Source organism: Micropterus dolomieu, linkage group LG19, assembly GCF_021292245.1.
Source record: "Micropterus dolomieu isolate WLL.071019.BEF.003 ecotype Adirondacks linkage group LG19, ASM2129224v1, whole genome shotgun sequence".
In the NCBI taxonomy this organism is placed as follows: domain Eukaryota; kingdom Metazoa; phylum Chordata; class Actinopteri; order Centrarchiformes; family Centrarchidae; genus Micropterus; species Micropterus dolomieu.
The window spans coordinates 21,701,173-21,719,227 of NC_060168.1; the positions used below are offsets into that span (position 1 = coordinate 21,701,173).

An 18,055-nucleotide genomic window follows, 5' to 3' on the forward strand; every position below is an offset into this window, starting at 1 on the left:
GGTTCACTTGCATCCCAACTGGACGAAACCATGAACACATCCTGTGAGGGGAGATGAGTGGGTAGTGCACATTCTTTTTAATCAGAATTATTATTGTTTCAAAACACGAGCCGGGGTGTATATGCCGTTAATAATTGTCTTAACGAAACACCGCTCAATGTGAGCACAGTTATCACAGTATCGTACCTAAAATAGCGTGTTAAAAAAGTGGTACATTCTCACTAGGCCATCTGTTGGCGTAACTTGAACGGTGCAGCCCCGCTTTGCTAAACACAGAGAGCAGCAGAGGTTTCGTCCTCCAGCTAACTGCTACCACCATGGCGTCAACTGAGATAGCGAGACAAGCGGTGAGTAGCCTGTTTTACTCAGGATGTCATTGGAAGTATCCACACGTACCTCTTGAAATGTGTTTTGCTAGCCTCAGTAATGTCAAAAATACAATTGTAGCGTTACGTAAGATGTAATTTGGAATAGATTTAGGTTAGCTAGTTAGTCACCACTTGCTTTTCCTGGTTATATATCGTTCAAATTTCAATAACGTCGCTAAACAAAATGACGTATAGTTTACGTACTTTGAGCTATTATAAATCTGATTATGCATTTGTAAGTTGTTTAGAATAGCTGATTTAAAGTAAGGCCCAAGGCTGCTCAGTCGTAGCTTTCTGTTAAAAATATTTTCATTCCGTAACGCCTGCACATTAAGTTACCTGTGCTGATAACCGTTAACGTTAGCTAAAAAACGGTGTTTTAATCGACTTACGGTGCTTTAAAATAATTTAAATACTGTGTAGCAGATTCAGAATTCGCTCACGTTAAAACGATAACCTATTACAGAGCCATCGGTAGGCCATTCATTCTGAACGCCCCCATTTCAGCACAACTACGGTGCTCATTTCCGTTATGTTGTTTCATGCAAGTCCCGTTAACTTTCAGTCGGGCGTTGTCTGATAAAAGAATATGGACAAAACAGATTCTAGCTGTTTCTGTATTTAGGCCTGCAATTTGAAAAGCATGTGTAAAGTTTCCCTGTTTTTTGTTTGGGGGGGGGGCACTACACCCAGAGAGAGCTCAGAATAGCAAGGTTTTGCAGTTTGATATCCCTTTGCGGCCCAGATAAATAAAAACCGGCTGTGTGTGTAACTTTGCTGTGAGTGTCTTGAAAAGCAAGAATGGTTTCAGGAATGTTGCACTTGCAGCTGAAGAGGAAAGGCTGTTTGTGCAGTCACATTAACCCCAGTTTTCCAAATACTCCCCCAGCTGTTTAAACCCAATTTCAACTATCCAAATAATCCACAACTGTCCAGTACCATCAGCTAGTCCAGTTATTTTAAATTGACCCTCAAGCGGAATGTTTCCTCTCAAAGCCTATGCCACTTTGGAAAGCAACATTTGTGTTATGTTAAGCCACATAATGGCTGGTTGGTTGCGTTGCCGTATAATCGAAATTCCAAGCTTTTCTTGCACCTCATAATGTAGACGTAGGCTGCAGAAATTAGATTCAGAGACTGAGATGCTCAATCAGCCAACACACACACATAACAACAGTGCTTTCACACTTTGGTGTTACTCTGGTCCAGATATACACTGTGTACAAACAGTGTAAGAGCAGAGTAAAGGAAAGTGCAACCGGCCCAAAATAGGGAGTTTAAGGGTTTAACACAGAAACACAGTGCAGGCTACATTAATGTACTCTTTGACTCTTCAATTTTGTAATGTCAAAACTGTCAGATTTTAGATTATATATTTTTTTGTCAAAGGTATTTGTTGTTTTTACAGTAATCTTGACATGAACAACAAAACCTTTCCATATATGTACATTGTGGTCTGTAACTGTCTCGTCTGTAGGAAGAAAGTTACAGCACAGGAAACAGGAAGTGAGCAACACTGCACCTGAAGTCAGTCTCAAAGATTAACTAAATCAAATATAGTGGGAAAGTGCTGTAATTTGAGTGTTTTTTTTAGAGATATAATGTTACTTCAACAATCACTGAGATGTAGATGTTAAGTATCGGGTGTAGAGATTGAATCCTGTGCATGTTTACAGGTGTGAGAGCGCAGTACCGTAACAAGACATATCAATGCAAAATGTGTTCAGTGATTGATACCTGATGTTTTATGTTGATTTGTTTTGTTTTTAGGGTGAAGGTGCTCGTGCTGTGCCTCTGGCAGGCCATGTCGGCTTTGACAGCATGCCTGACCAGCTGGTCAACAAGTCTGTCAACCACGGATTCTGCTTTAACATCCTCTGTGTTGGTGAGTGTGTCATGCATGAAACTGCCTTTATTCTCTGTCCTGAAGATGACTTATTTGCTTCAATGAAAGTCAGGATTTTCTACGAGATGCACAGCATATTGCTCAGTATTCGCCCCACTTAGATTCCTCTGGGCCAGTTGGCATTGGTTACCGTGATGAGGAAGATGCTGTGGGTAAGAAATTCGAAAATGTCTGCAGGTAGATATTTGATTTTATTATGAAATTAATTATCAGCATGACTGTTAACTTACAAAATGCAAGCCTTTTGCAGAATTTGTCAGACAGTGAGAATTATTTGTCTGGACATTCAATTTTATATTGAAAAAACAAGTCACTTCAGCTTCATTAAGCACCAGAATAATCCACTCACATACACTCAGTTGCCAGTTTATTAGGCACACCCGGCTAAAACGAATTAAATCTAATGCAGTAAACAGTGCTGCAATAAACCCAAGCCTTATAGAGGCGATAAAGTTCAGCTTGTGCTGAAGCTGTTTCGGTGAGGCATTGATTCAGCTTTATGGTTATTTTTAAGGCCATACTTTGTGGTGCTGTCTCGTTATATTGTGTTATACTGAGAATGTTGTTATATTTTTTTCCACTCCGATTTGTATGAGTGAGTGCTGGATAAATTACTAGATGTTGCTGTTTTTGACAACATTGCATTACTGCGCTCTGCACACAGTCAAAAAATTCTTGCTATTTGGAATCCTCTTGTTTCAGGGGCACATGAAATCCTCAGGCAGCAATGGAAACGTGCAACCAATTGGTTGGCAGTGTTTTCTCTTCCTCTGCCATTTTTTCATGACACTTTGTAATTTTAGTATACACAGAGAGGAAGACATGGCACATAAACACACACACACACACACACACTCACACAAATGTGTTGTGCACACACAAATGCGAATACTTTGAATCTCTGATTCCTAGACTGATATTTTGTAGATTTCTGATGTGGATGCTTTGTCATTTTGCTCCAGAGAGCAGTAGTGAATATTGACCATTTATATTTCTTATAGACCTTGTATGCTATCTGTTTTTTCTGATATGCTATTTAGAGGTCTTGCTGTAGTATTTCTGTGTCTATATTTTTAAACATTTTGATGATGCCTTGTGGCCATTCTTAGTGCAATGGTTTTGACTCGCCTCCCAGCAGAAGATCTCTCTGCTATTTTGTGGATATACTCCAGTCCATTTGTATTTGTGTAGGAGTGAAATGTGGGATAGGCCGACAATACTGTCTCTTTCATAATTCAAATCTGATTTAATTTTTACTTTATCTTGGTGCTGTTATAAACAGAAACTTACACTTCATCCAATCCATTCAAGAATATGCAAGCATAGATGATGCAGGAGACTAGCAACATGCAAACTGTAAATGCTGTTGTGTGACTCACAAGTACAGCATTTCACAGTAGTACACGCATTGCTTGAGGCAAAGGCATGGGATCTCTTATAATTTGGATGTGGTCTAAAATTCCAAAGAGGGAATCAAACATTTGGAGATGATGGTTCCATTGGGCAGAAGGATGACTGACTTTTCTGCACAGGATTTTTATTCTGTCATTTATGATTTCAGGAGGATTGATTGCAATCCTGTCCAGTTTGGCATTTTGTTTCTTTAAACAAGATGCCAGATTGCCTTCAGCATGAGAGTCTTCTTTATAGTGACTTAAACAGAGCTCAGAAACAGACAAAAGGACCCTTGATGCATCATTTACTTTGGATTCTGAGGGAAAGATTGGAAATTTGGAGGGTAGTGAGACGTCCTACAAAAATGGGCTAACATGTTTAGACTGTAGGTCAGGCTGTGAGGAATAAAAATAGAATTTCTTACAGTGGGAGCTTTGTATCTGAGTCATCTGACTGCCTTTAACAGGATGTCAGAATACATCAGAAAATAAGCAGCTACTTCTAAGCATTAAAAAAAAAAATTAGTTTGAACCATTTTGAAAATGTCACATTTAATCTACTCTACATTTTAGTTGACACTGTTTTAGGCTTTCTTTTTAGTTTCTTTAAATAGATGATCAGTAAAAGAGTCTGATGAGCTTGAATACACATTTATCAGAAGCTTACAAAATAAAAATGGTCAATATAATTGAATTTCTGCTGGTGTAGAAATACGCTGGGTAAAGTAGACATCGCCATGCACATGAAGATTAAGGTCTGTAGAAACTCAGTAACATGATGCACGTTTCTATGTTGTCAGGCGAGACGGGTCTGGGGAAGTCCACCCTGATGGACACGTTGTTCAACACCAAGTTTGAGGGCGAGCCCACTCAACACAACCAGCCGGGAGTCACCCTAAAGTCCAACACTTATGAACTCCAGGAGAGTAACGTGCGCCTCAAACTCACTGTAGTCAACACCGTGGGCTTCGGAGACCAGATCAACAAAGAAGACAGGTAAAGCAGTCTGGCAGCTGCCACGCCTTCAAGAGAGAGAAAAATCTGATCTTAGCAACCTGGTTCCCTTTTTATACTGACAGGCTCTGTCTTACTTCTACAATAGCAGAAATCCACACCTGATTATAAACAACATTCCTCACATACAGTACAGTTACTGTGTGAAAGCTCTGAGCCGTTTCGTAGCTCAGGTTTCAGTCCTGATCCTAACATACCCTTTTGTATATGGAATCAAGCCTGCATCTCAAGACGTTTCCTCAGCAGATTCATAGTATCACTTTAAAAAAAATCAGAAATCGGACGTAGATGCATCCTTTCCTGGCACAGCATTGAGGCTTTTTCTGGCTGCTGCAGACTGGAAGTATTTAATCAAACATAAGATATGATCTTGTTACCAAGCTAGCCATCCACAATGTAATTGCTGACTCTGCTCCTGAGATAAGTTAGGGGTGAGAATGATGTCGCGTGAGCTCCAACCTTGTAAGCTCTGTATAATAGAAGGCTGCGGTTGTTTCCAGTTTTACACTTTGTTCAGTATCAAATTACTAGTCATAGATTTTTACAAGCACATAGTCATGTGAACCGCCACTGGGAGAATATCCTACAGTGTGTTCACAAGCTGTGTGTTTTGTGTGTGGTGGGAAGTTTCCTGTAGTCCTCAGTGCATAGGGTAAACAATCTTTTTCCGTATATCCATTTTCTATAGCACGTATCATTTCCAGGTTTGCACATAATGTTGAAATAGTTGTTGTTTTTAGTCAATTGGTCTGAAAAGAATTGCAATGTTTAAAGTCTATGTATGAATTAAAACATTAAACATTTGGTTGTGAAACCATCTCAAATGGACCTTCTCCCAAATGAGAGAGTGTGTCCTCACAAAGACCAAATCTGAGGATGGATTCCTTAAATGTGTTAAGTTAAAAATTAGTTAAGTTAACCAGGAAGTTGCTCCCAAATGACTGACAGTGTAAATACCAGGTGTAGGTTCCATGATACATGAGATTTAAAGTATGAGCTTCAACACCTGGTGGACAGTTGGTAAACAGTATAGCATGTTAACAGTGATTATTAGTAACGGCATATCTGCGCTGCTATCAAGACCAACTTATTTATGCCTGGCTTCCATTTTTTACCCCCTACTGTGGCTTTTTCAGAGGTTTAGTTCAACCCGTAAAAATATGGTGATAAATATGGCTCAACCAATGGAACACAGATACGCAGGAAAAAACAATGTGGTTTCATAATATTTTCCAAATTTAGGAGATAATGTGGATCACCTAAATGCCTCCCAGCTGAAAACTTGTTGAAAACTCTGTGGCTGTACTAAATCTTTAATTATGTTGAAAGGTAAAAGTGGCCAACAAGAATGTGTTTTAGAATATTTACTAATTTTGCAAACTAATTTTATCATTATATTATATCCTCTTCTTTTTATTGGTGCTATTTCTACCAGAATTACTCTACACTGTAGACAAACATAAGTACAATCCATTCAAGAATATGGAAGCAAAGATGGTGCAGGAGACAGTCAGCTTTTGTCAGAAACTGTAAATGCTCTTTTGTGACTCACAATTAAAGCATTTCACAGTAGTACAAACATTATTTAACACGTTAGTAACGCTTTCGGCATTTTTTGAGACTGATGGCCTCAAAAAATCTGTTTCCTTCAAATTTGGGAAAAAGAATTCTGCTTTTCTTGGCTACATAAGGAGGACCCCTTTTTAAAGAGCACGGTGTTTCTATATCCAATCAGTGTTGCTACACTTTTGATATACTGATGCTTTGCACAGAAGCAAATTACTCTAAAACACTGTTTTGTTTAGTAGCAGAACATGACATGTTTTAATAAACAGTGCATCAGAAAAGAAATGCTCTAATGTCTTTCATGTTTCTCATGTATCTGACAGCTACAAGTCTATTGTGGAGTTCATTGACGCCCAGTTTGAAGCATATCTACAGGAGGAGCTGAAAATAAAGCGCACGCTACACAGCTACCACGACACCCGCATCCACGCATGCCTGTACTTCATCGCTCCCACGGGACACTCGCTCAAATCCCTGGACTTGGTGACCATGAAGAAACTTGATAGCAAGGTGAGCTTCATGTCACTTCATCAAATTATCATCAGCCAGAAGACATTTTTATGTGTCCCTAGTTTCCAGGAGAATTTGTTTTTGTTGATTTGTTGTGCTGGGGGATAATTTGTTCAGAGACCCACTTTCTATTCTGGGTGTTTTCCATTAGTCCCAGATCAATTCTAGTTAGTGCTGGGTTTTATTAGTTTATGGCTCTTGTAGTAAGCTTCATACAGTTTATTTGCAGTTGTACAAGATTCACAAATTGAATAGCGAGAGTGTCTGTTTTTAGCCTTAAGTGAGAAGTACAGCTGCATTGCAGGAAACTGATATTAAAGAAGAATCGTTATATTATGCCTACAAACATGGATAGACTTACTGTAGCACGTCATACACTGCAAAAACTAAAATCTAAGTAAGATTAATTATCTTAATTGAAGGCAAAATATACTTGTTTTTTGTCTGACAAGATATTTCTTCTTACCAGGCAGCTTTTATGTTAGAGAATTTCACTTGTTTCGAGTTTTTTTTGTAGCAAGTGAAATATTCTTGTTCTGTTGGCAGATAATTTTGCTTATTTTAAGTAATATTTCCCCCATTTTAATGCTTTTTTTCCCCCCCTTGTTTTTGAGAGATCACTTTTTGCAGTGTAGATCTACTGGAGGTAAATTGCTGTGATCACTTTCATCTATCTACTCAAGTCATGGGTCATAAACCTTTTTTAGGCCATCTGCCTGCATGCAAATTGGCTCTGATCTTGTTACTGCGTCAGTGTAGGTCAGCTGTGAAATGCAGCCGGCTCAGTGACGGATGCCCTGTTTTCTTTTTTTTTTTCTTTGTGAGGTCCTTTCCACAGCAGCTTATTTGCATGGACCTCCTGGCTTTTTTACAAAGAGTTAGCTCAGTGTTTGCCAGAGCAGCTGTGCCCTCTGGCAAACGCTCACAACCGCGTCATCCAGAGCAGAGCCGCCGCCTCAGCTTACACATTCACAGAGGGTAGGGTGGATTCAAACAGTACTCTGCTGAAGTGTCCTAGAGCAAGACGTTGAATCTTCACCAGACTCATGGGCGCTAGAAAGTATTTTTATTCACATGACCCAGAGCATGCCTTGCTGTTAGTAAGGGGCGCCCAGTTGGGGAGCAAATAATTTGTGATTGTGTAGTTGACAGGGCACCTAGAAAGTAATTGTGTGGGAGTGAAAGTCTCATTTTTCATCAACCCAGTTGTGCATATGAGACCATGCCTTTCTATTTGGATAGCATGGATAGCATCAATTCATTCAATTGAGTCTGACTACTAATGCCATGTTTGGAAAACTTTTAAGTGATCTGGTGCAGGATAGCAAAGCCTACTGCTCCCTTTGCTGCGTCTACTATTTATATCTCTTTGCTTAAGAAAGTGTTATTGTCTGCAATACACAATTACCTGATTTGCAGAGATCCTGCAAACTGAGAGAGGTGCAGTGATATGATGGAGAGAACACAGGTTATTAAGCACCCTATCCTTTATGAAATTGTATTTTAAATTGCTACTATAATCCTGAGCAACCAGCGATAGTAAGATATATAAAATAAATACGTGTAGGTGTGTTTTATTTTGTTAACAAACCTGAATTTTGTTCACTTGGAGCTACTACTTCTAAAAGACCAAAATTATATGATTTTGTATTGATTTGTTTAACCTTTTTGGTCCTCTTTTTAAAAATACATCAACTCCTTTCCAAATATGGAACTACGCAAATGGTGGTGAGGACAAGTTGCCACTGACAGACAGCTATAAACCGCTCTATATTTAACTGAATATCTGTAAGCTTTCTCTGCACCTTGTCATTGTGTCAGCCTATGTCAAATCTCTCCTCGTTTCTCAACTGCAGGTCAATATTATCCCAATCATTGCCAAGTCGGACGCTATCTCCAAGAGCGAGCTGGCCAAGTTCAAAATCAAAATCACCAGTGAGCTTGTCAGCAATGGAGTGCAGATCTACCAGTTTCCCACTGATGATGAGTCTGTGGCAGAGATCAACTCCACCATGAATGTAAGGCTCACAGCTGGCTTTTACACCGAACATCTTACTTAGTTCATATTATAGATGATGTGTAAGGTCATCGTGGTCATTTTAATCTTAAGGAAATACAGTTGTATATGCAACACATTTTTTGTTTGTATATTTTGTTAAGGGCATAAATAACATGTGATGCAGATTCAGGACATTCATCGTGCTGTCAGGACGCCACCCCATGCAGGGAGGAGTGTGTTCACAGCAGCACAATCGGCCATCTCACTCTGCAGGAAGCCTGCAGTGTGGGAAAGGGCCTGTGCTCACTGACAGATCAGCCAATGCTCACTTGAGGCTGTTTATGAGGTCTGATCTCTGGAATTGCCTTAACCTCTCCCTCACTGATTGTGTTAGACCGTTGCCTTTCGGCTGTTATTGTACAGTCTGAGCACACCTCTGTTCTGACAAAAGTTCATACTTCCTCCTGCTACAGCCGTTTCTAGATGTCTGTGAAAATGTGCACGTCACAGTCAGGATATATAAATAGAAATATCGCATTTTCTCAGTCTTCTTAGTTATGTTAACGTATCCTTAGCTGTCTGTAGGTTTTGTCCTGATAACTCAACAATGAATAAGATATTTGCAGCAGTCATGAAATATTAGCAGAGGTTACATGGTGGCTTGTACCAGAATTTGATCAGAATCCACAGAGCTCTCAGGTGTGTTTGGCAGTATACCAACGTTGCTTTTTCCTCTGCTCTACAGAGCCATTTGCCATTTGCCGTGGTGGGGAGCACGGAGGAAGTGAAGATTGGGAACAAGATGGTGAAGGCCCGGCAGTACCCCTGGGGGACTGTGCAGGGTAAGCCTCGGTCACATCCTGTACAGGAAATGAGAGCGTGCTCTCTCTCATCAGAGCTGCTGCAGCTATTCCCTCCCCTCCTATTCCTCTTCGGCTCCAACAGCTGCTGCAAACTAGTTGATAACCAGTTATATAACCTCATTTAGCTGTAGCACCCTCTCTGCAACTATACTGTATGTTAGAGCTACAGCAGCTCTGAGCTCTTACAGATTGATCGCTGACAACGTTGACTTGTTAATGACTTACTCGATCAATCCATAATGGAATGTATAATGTGCTGCAGTTACAATACTATTAGTTCATACAAGTATCTAAAATGTGCAGCTAAGGTTATGTTATGCTAATCTACTCTTAAGATATTTGATACTTTTCCAGCCACAAATGATCAGTTTAACTGTATAATGTTAGTGTGTGTGTGGGGAGGGGGTGTATACATGTGGTGGTTTGCATTATCGATATACTGCTTGGTCTATAAAAGGTCACATAATTGGGGAAAAATGCTCATCTAAATTTCCTACAACACAAGATCTATTTCTTCGCAATATCTTGGTTTGTCTGACCAACAGTCAAAAGATATTCAGTTTCTAATGATATAAACAGAAAAGAAAGCAGAAAATCCTCACACTGCAGAAGCTAGAACCCAGAATAGTCGGCATTGTTGCTTGATAAATAACTCTTTTGTTGCCTAAGAGGTTGGACGTCATTCATTTTAGGCGTGTTCACATTCACATCCATTGATCTGTGTAGAAATTAGCCTGCTTTATACACTGACCCCCCCAGCGTAAATAGGGCTGTGATTTCTACACTGTTTACCCAATATGGATATGAACAAGTCAGCATTTTAACCTCAGTCTTTGTTCCATTTGAAATTTAATGTGCTGGATTACAGCCAAAACAGTGAAAAAACATATTGCTGTCCTAATACTTTCGGACTGCACTGTATAAAATGTCTGGCCAGAGGCTTTACCTGACATTGGTTCTGTTTACCACAGACTGACTGTCATGTGTACTCACATGATGTCACCCGTTCTGTGGGGGTGTGGTGCTTGGCTCAGGCCAGTAACAAAATCAATAGACAAGCCACAGGACATGACCACTATTCTGTTTTGGTAGGAATGGGTCTGTGAAATAGTTTCTCAAGTAATAATACATTTAATTATGTTCTGTAATTTAACGCAAACATTAGTGAGGGTATTGCTATCTGTTTCTGCCCACGTACACATATTGCAAATGACGTGCATGTGTCACTATGATGTGTCTCTCATAGTGGAAAATGAGAATCACTGTGACTTCGTCAAACTGCGAGAAATGCTGATCAGAGTGAACATGGAGGACCTGCGAGAGCAGACTCACACGCGTCATTATGAGCTCTACCGCCGCTGCAAACTGGAGGAGATGGGCTTTAAGGACACAGACCCTGACAGCAAGCCCTTCAGGTAGTAGACTCGAGACTGCCCTCATACAGCTGGACTTTTTCATTTATCTTCTTGCTCTCCACCTACATCTGCTTGTTTCTGCTCTGCTCTGTTTCATTTAACATTTTCTGCTTCCATTTATAATTGGCAAGATTGCACCAGTTTGTGTCTGCGTCTGGTGTGTAGTATAGTGTAATGTTTCTGCTATTCATTTGTATCCTCCTTCTCCTTTTCTCTCTGCCAGTCTTCAGGAGACGTATGAAGCTAAGAGGAATGAGTTCATGGGTGAGCTGCAGAAGAAAGAGGAAGAAATGAGGCAAATGTTCGTCCAAAGAGTCAAAGAGAAGGAGGCTGAGCTCAAAGAAGCAGAGAAAGAGGTATTCTCATAAAACTTGAATGCTACCCTGTCCTGAAATATTACATGCATCACTTTGTTTAAGGAAGTTTCTGCTCTTGTCTTGAATAACACAAAGTTTCTTTTGTCCCCACCACATAGCTGCATGAGAAATTTGACCGTTTAAAGAAGCTCCACCAGGACGAGAAAAAGAAAGTGGAGGAAAAGAAGAAGTCCCTGGACGACGAGCTCAACATGTTCAAACAGAAAAAGACTGCTGCAGAGCTCTTGCAGAACCAAGCCCAGCAGGCAGGGGGCTCCACCACACTCAAGAGGGACAAAGAGAGGAAAAAGTAAGTATTGTTTTCTTCCTCTTGTGACTTCCTTACATCTGTCCTTACATCTTAGGTGCGGGAGACACCAGTTTTATGAGGATTGGAATAGTCTGGATGCTGTGAAACCAGGAGGCCACATATTGCTACACTGACATTTCAGGATATAGTTCCTGCCTCTGTTTAGAGAATTGCCTTAAAGATCTTTGTTACACATCAGTACATGAATACCACTGCCAATATGTGAGAAGCTGTTTGTGGTGAAGCTGTTGGGGTCCTTACGGGGTGAATTAGACTAAAATATGTAGCTTTGTCCTGACAAAAATGCAATAATGGAAACAGTATGACACCTTTTCTACATTCCATCAGTTATATTGTTGTCAGTGGCCACACCTCTGGTTGTAATGAATCTACACTATGAATTGTTCCATATTTTCCCCCTCGGTGTATCTGAAATAAATTATTTTGTCCCTGCAGCAGTTTATATGAATAGTTCCGCTAAACCATGAGTGTACGAGACTGTTCTCCACAACATGTTGCCGGATGTGTTGTTGTGTGCTATTGACATTGTCGGTCCCTTCATGTTGGTAATCAACTCCTGGTTTTGTGTTGAAGCTGATGAGATGCCGTGCCTGTTAGAAAAGGAAGAAGACACTTGCACTGAGAAGGTTCTTGTTGCTTTATTTTTCTTCCCTGTTAATTTCTTTTCTTCACAGCCACTTCTTCCTTTTATGAGCTCTGCCTGGAAAATGTCTCTCCCTGTGCAACTTTGTCTGTGGGTCACTGATTAAAACTGACTAAAGAGGTCTTACACTTCAAGTTCCCAGAAGACAGTCATTGATAACTGCTTGTTGTGTAGATGTGAGTCTGTCCTGTGAGTGCATGTGTCACCTATGTCGCATCCATGTTTTCCAGTTAACTCCTCCCACACTTGCTGCATGCTGCATGAGGCACCTTTTCTGGTAAGACTGCCTTCTTGAGTTACACCACCAAGAATCTTAACAAAATATAACATTTAAAAATTTAAATGAGGTGTCATTGATTGGCTTGTCAAAACCTTTTTGACTTATTACATGCATGTGAATAGTAATTATTCTAAAATACAACAAGCAAATCATCACCAAAACTTTATTGGACTGAAAAAGGCAACGTGTCTACATTACCGAGTGTCTGGAGATTTAATCGTGTGTGTGTGTGTGTGTGTGTGGGGAGGGGGTGTATACATGTGGTGGTTGCATTATCGATATACTGCTTGGTCTATAAAAGGTCACATAATTGGGGAAAAATGCTCATCCAAATTTCCTACAACACAAGATCTATTTCTTTGCAATATCTTGGTTTGTCTGACCAACAGTCAAAAGATATTTAGTTTTTAATGATAAAAACAGAAAAGAAAGCAGAAAATCATCACACTGCAGAAGCTAGAACCCAGAATAGTCGGCATTGTTGCTTGATAAATAACTCTTTTGTTGCCTAAGAGGTTGGACGTCATTCATTTTAGGCGTGTTCACATCCACATGCATTGATCTGTGTAGCATCCCCCCCCATTGCGTCTGACATCCGGCACCTGTTCTAAATATAGAACGGGCTGTGCACTACTTTTCTTCATCTCCACATTAGAATAAAAACACAATCAAATGAACCATTAAAAGCTGTTAAAAGTACTATCTTAATTCACATGCATTTAATTTACTCTAAAGTTATTTAAATGCGACGCAGTCTGAGAAATGGGTGCAGTAATTCAGATATTTGAGCAGGCCTGTGGTATATCATTGGTAACATCAGCGTCAATCATATCCTTGAGCTGGCAGTGTTTACCGTCCTTGTGCCAGCTTCTAAATCAACCAGTTTATTAGATCCCCACACACCCATTTGATGTACTGCCCCATCTGCCTCTTTAAATCCACAACAGTCTCTTTTTTTTGTGGCTCTCCCAAGTCTTTCCCCACCCGTCCGTGCAATCACACAAAGAGCCATTCAAGGCTGAACTGAGACTAACAGGTCACACCAGAGTAGCAAATGGCCTCAGGGCCCATCTTTGTTCATAGAGATGACATGTTTTGTTGATCTCGCAGCCATATGACGACCCCTTCTGCCACCCCTCCCTCTTGAGTGGATACAAAAGCTAAATCCACAGAGAGCAAGAGAAAGATGTTGTTGAAACTCAACAACATGGTAGAAGTGAACGAAGACATCTGTCTCGCAATCTGTAAACTCCTCAAGCAGCTCAGGACCATTAAAATAGATGAAAACAAGCTGCTGTTTGATGAGCAATGAGGAAGACAATCAGACACATTGTTTGAAGCTCAAGGGAATGACAAAACCTAAAAAAAGGAAAAATAAATACATTTGTCTCTTTCTAAGAAGTAGACAACTATACTTGCACCCTAACGTCAGTACACTCAAACCCTTTTGAGTTGCCTTGAAAGCATGACCTCTTCTAAATGCCATCTGGTCACTAATGTTGATGTGATGTCACCGATGTGAAACTGTGTGTCGTGATGATGTTTTAACTCAAAAGAAAGCAATAACAGCCCTTCTCTCTCATTTCCAGCTTAGGATTCCTGTAGAAAAAGTGCTCCCTTGTGGCCATCCTGCTGTGAATGAGTTTCCGCCCCATCATCCTTTACAGTACCCCCCCTCCCCCCCCCCCCCCCCCCCCCCCCCCCCCCCCCCCCCCCCGCTCTCTGGAAGACGCTGGGCATTGCTTATGAGTTTGACATCACTTTTTATTTTGCTGAATGACACTTGTCTATTAAATGGTTTGTACAAGCAATTATTCAGCTTGTCCTTTTTATACATGGTTATGAAAAAATGCATTCCATATTTGACTTATGTTCAGTGATTCTTTGCATGATCCTTTTTTTTTTTTTTTTTTATATTAACATACATGACTACTGTTGTGATGGGCAGAAATGTATTGAAGCTAAAGTGAAACATGCATCAGACAGTTGAGTATGTGTGTGTGGTCAAAGATCTGTAGTAGATTTAAAAAACAAATGATTAAGACCGATGAGGATTGATGCGAGGATGGATTAAGTTAATGTTTAAAACTGCTCCATCTTTAGATTGATTCTCTTCTCTTATTTAGTTGTTGGCTTGGGGTCGAGCTGGTTAGTTATAAGCTTAAAGTTATAATGCTTAAGATTTCAGTCCTGGTTGATTTGGTGACAGTGAGTGCAGTTTAATACTACACCAAACACTTGTTGAGCTGCTACTTCGACAGAAATACAACAATAGAGCAACTTGTGTTTACAGCCAAGCCAAACAAAATCACATTGGCCTTTTTCCATCATGCCATGAGCAACGACAATCTGATTTCATGCTGCATATTTAGCGAGTAGTACTATCTGCAGTATTTAAAACTGATCAGAAAAAAGACCACTGTTTTCCTTTGTAGATGCATTTTTGATCAACATTGACTGTTGCTAATTGTGGCAATGAATACTTTGCACTTCCTGTGAACTCTTCACAATAAAAGCCACCCCGTGTTTTGCCAGTTGAGAGCTTTTAATGTGAAGTAGCAGCATTAAAGTAGAAGTAACTTAATACAGCTCTTGTACGACTGATGGTGAGTGAACAGGAAACAGCGAGGCTGATGTCTGAGATAGAATTACAGTAATGCTGAATTACATGCACGCATCTTTTCCTGCTAATTCCTTGTGCGCGTGAAGGCAAAAGAATGGCGGACCCCACCACTGACAATGAAGATAGAGATAATTACAGAATACCACACCACACTTTATACTCCCAATAAGAATTGAATTTGAGATTTAATTTGTTTGGTATTTATGTCCCTTTGCTGATGCTGTTTCACTTCAGCCTGATGCATGAGTAGTTGTGAGCCTAATCTCTTCTCTCCCATACCTCATTTATTGTCATGTGTTATGTGCATACTTGTCTTAGCTTTCACATTTGCACTTTTTAAAAATACTCAAATGTGATGTTTTGTTGCGTATATATTAATGTTGTCAGTGCAATTGTAACTTTCCTTTTATTTTACTTATCATGAAGGCACATTTATAAGTCATTCATCAAGATGTCCATTGTCCTGCAGGGACCAGTTTTGTTTGTATCAGTGTTGCGCATAAAATAAATATTATCTCATAAGAAAATAAAGGCCAGATTTTCACCAAATATTACAACTGTGGCCATAATCATTGTCTATGACACACATTGCTGGTCCAAAGTCTTCTCACAGCTTTGATTAACATCAAGTCAAGAATTCTTCAGGTATGTTTCTTTCTCTGTGCTCACAATCACAGGGCATCTGTTGACCTTGTTTAATACTTATTTTTTCACCACTTCAAGGTTGCTTTTATTGTCTTATCAAAGAGGGAAACTGTCATGAAGACATTGCTGCATAAAAACACTTTGATTTCATATGATACCAGGGTCAAAATACATCAGGAGAAAGAGCAGTTTCCTCCTCCTAATCCACAGCTCACTGGTCTGTGTGGTTTCACTTTCCTTTGCAGTAATCCCTGGCTCTGCACTGAGTAGGTCCTCAGCCCTCAAGCTTTGCTAAGGGACCAGCTTTTGTGGGCACTGATTACCTCAAATGTGACCAGAGGCTTTGTGGACCCCATCCTTCAGGGTTTCTTAATTATCAGCTCTGCTATAATATTGATTAATGTGTATTTGTGTTTCACTGCAGCTCTAACTTCACCGTCTGCCATCTAATTCTTGCTTTATTGCCTCTGCTTATGTTTATATGTGTACTTTTGTTTGCTGTGACTAACACCCTTCACTTGTGATGGAAATTACATGCGCACTTGTTTGTTTATTGTCACATCTGGTCTGCATTTACATCCACAAGAAGACAAGAAGACTTATAATACATTGGCCACAATGTAATCTCATGATTTTATGCTTAATGTATTCTTTGAACTATGATCCCTATGAACTTTGTATTTCAAACCAAATCTGTTTTCAACCTGATATCAGATGCACTTCGAAATCTCAAGCTTGACTCGTTTTTTTTGTAAACGCTTATGCTCTGCCACCTCTCTAACTGCCGGCTTTCTTTCTCTTTGTCTCTTTAGCTTCTTTTAATCTGTCTTGACCACCTGAAGAGGGAATTGCAGCTTCAGCGAGAACTAAGCACCCTTTACCTCTTCCCGTTTTCCTCGCTGTATGAACCTTTTTTATTCTCCCCATCACATCTCCTTTTGTTGAATATGGCCTTATGTGGACTCGCATGGTATTTCTGACCACCTAATGAAGCTCTAAACCCAGGCAGGTTGGGTACCGGGCACAGTTTAAATCTGTTATTATGTCTTAATGTATATAATGAGACTCTTGTAGTATATAGAAGTCATAAGTTGGGGTTCACACTTTTGCAGGACTCGTAGGTGAAATCATTATTTGATCTTTACTTGAAACAAAATAGCAGGGACCTGCACTATGCACTCATCTTATATTTCAATAGGATTCTTAATACAATGCGATAAATAATAAAACGCTACTGAAACATCGAGGCTTGCTGATTTAAAACTAACTCATGAAGGACAGAAGCACTTAATGCACTGTGTAATGTGTTTTGAAGTACAGTAAAATGTGTATAGTCATGTTGTTTTCTTGAATCTAGTTCATTTGAATTGAAAATCTCCTGCTTCCAGGTTTTCTGAACATCAAAATTAGACAGCGAAATAAAGAGTCATAATCATGCAAAAGCCAAAGCAATATTTTATACCTAGCACTTCATTTGATGGTGCCCATGTTTACATGTCACTGTTGAATACCATGGAGGTCACATGTAATGGCCTTTTATTACACATTGTGCTTTAATATTCACCGGCCTATTCTATATTTTGCATGCATCTTTTAGTTTCATTACCGCAGTGATCTTTGACCTTTTGACCTGCTTGTTTTTATTCCCTAATAACTAAATTTTGCAGTCTATTTCTGCTGTTTTCTTAAAATGGTGCATATTTTTAATGTATTTTTGCTCTGTCCTTATGATTTCAGCTCCCTTTTTGCCAAATATTAGTGTAAGGTGGAGTTGAACTGAATCCCAGATAGGAGTATTAAAAACAAATACTCGTGCATTTATATAATTTATAAGGATATATTTTGTGTATTGAAGTGGAGACTTGTTGTTTATTACCTATGATCTTTGGATGTAACTCTGAGTGTAAAGTAACATTTTGGTGTCAGAAAATGCCATACATTTTTCTAGTATCAGTCATCACCTCCTGTAGTCAAAAACTCTCCCACACTACAAATGATGTAAAATCTTACTTTAGTTTGATTCCATTGGTGTACATTTTCAATAAAAATATGATCTTAACATATTAAGCTTTTGTCTTTTATTTACAGTGATGAAGCTCATGGTTACACCTAATAATGTTAATTACTGTAGGTTTGTGAAAA

The 18,055-nt window shown here is 39.5% G+C and overlaps 1 protein-coding gene across 5 annotated transcripts; it reads left to right on the plus strand.

The window, feature by feature from the left end:
- The first annotated feature begins 32 nt into the window (after window positions 1-32).
- sept6 (septin 6) lies at window positions 33-17,972 on the plus strand. 5 transcript variants are annotated; one of them, XM_046031589.1, is made up of 11 exons: window positions 33-57; window positions 226-347; window positions 2,139-2,253; window positions 4,469-4,664; window positions 6,572-6,758; window positions 8,615-8,776; window positions 9,503-9,599; window positions 10,867-11,035; window positions 11,259-11,391; window positions 11,511-11,701; window positions 16,159-17,972. In XM_046031589.1, the coding sequence occupies exons 2-11, from the start codon at window positions 318-320 to the stop codon at window positions 16,181-16,183; spliced, it is 1,305 nt and encodes a 434-aa protein (XP_045887545.1). In that variant the 5' UTR covers window positions 33-57; window positions 226-317; the 3' UTR covers window positions 16,184-17,972. The 5 variants fall into 5 exon arrangements, with proteins under 5 accessions (XP_045887545.1, XP_045887549.1, XP_045887550.1 ...); XM_046031593.1 differs by lacking the exons at window positions 33-57; window positions 16,159-17,972 and adding exons at window positions 12,596-12,642; window positions 14,235-15,822 and having other exon boundaries at window positions 111-347; XM_046031594.1 differs by lacking the exons at window positions 33-57; window positions 16,159-17,972 and adding exons at window positions 12,296-12,348; window positions 14,235-14,333 and having other exon boundaries at window positions 111-347.
- The last annotated feature ends 83 nt before the right edge of the window (window positions 17,973-18,055 follow it).

Excerpts from the sequence above, each read along its gene's own strand:
- sept6 (XM_046031589.1), top strand. The coding sequence starts at position 318 with ATGGCGTCAACTGAGATAGCGAGACAAGCG. Across the intron at positions 348-2,138 it reads CTGAGATAGCGAGACAAGCG|GGTGAAGGTGCTCGTGCTGT; the intron begins GTGAGTAGCCTG and ends TTTTGTTTTTAG. Across the intron at positions 11,036-11,258 it reads CCTGACAGCAAGCCCTTCAG|TCTTCAGGAGACGTATGAAG; the intron begins GTAGTAGACTCG and ends TCTCTCTGCCAG.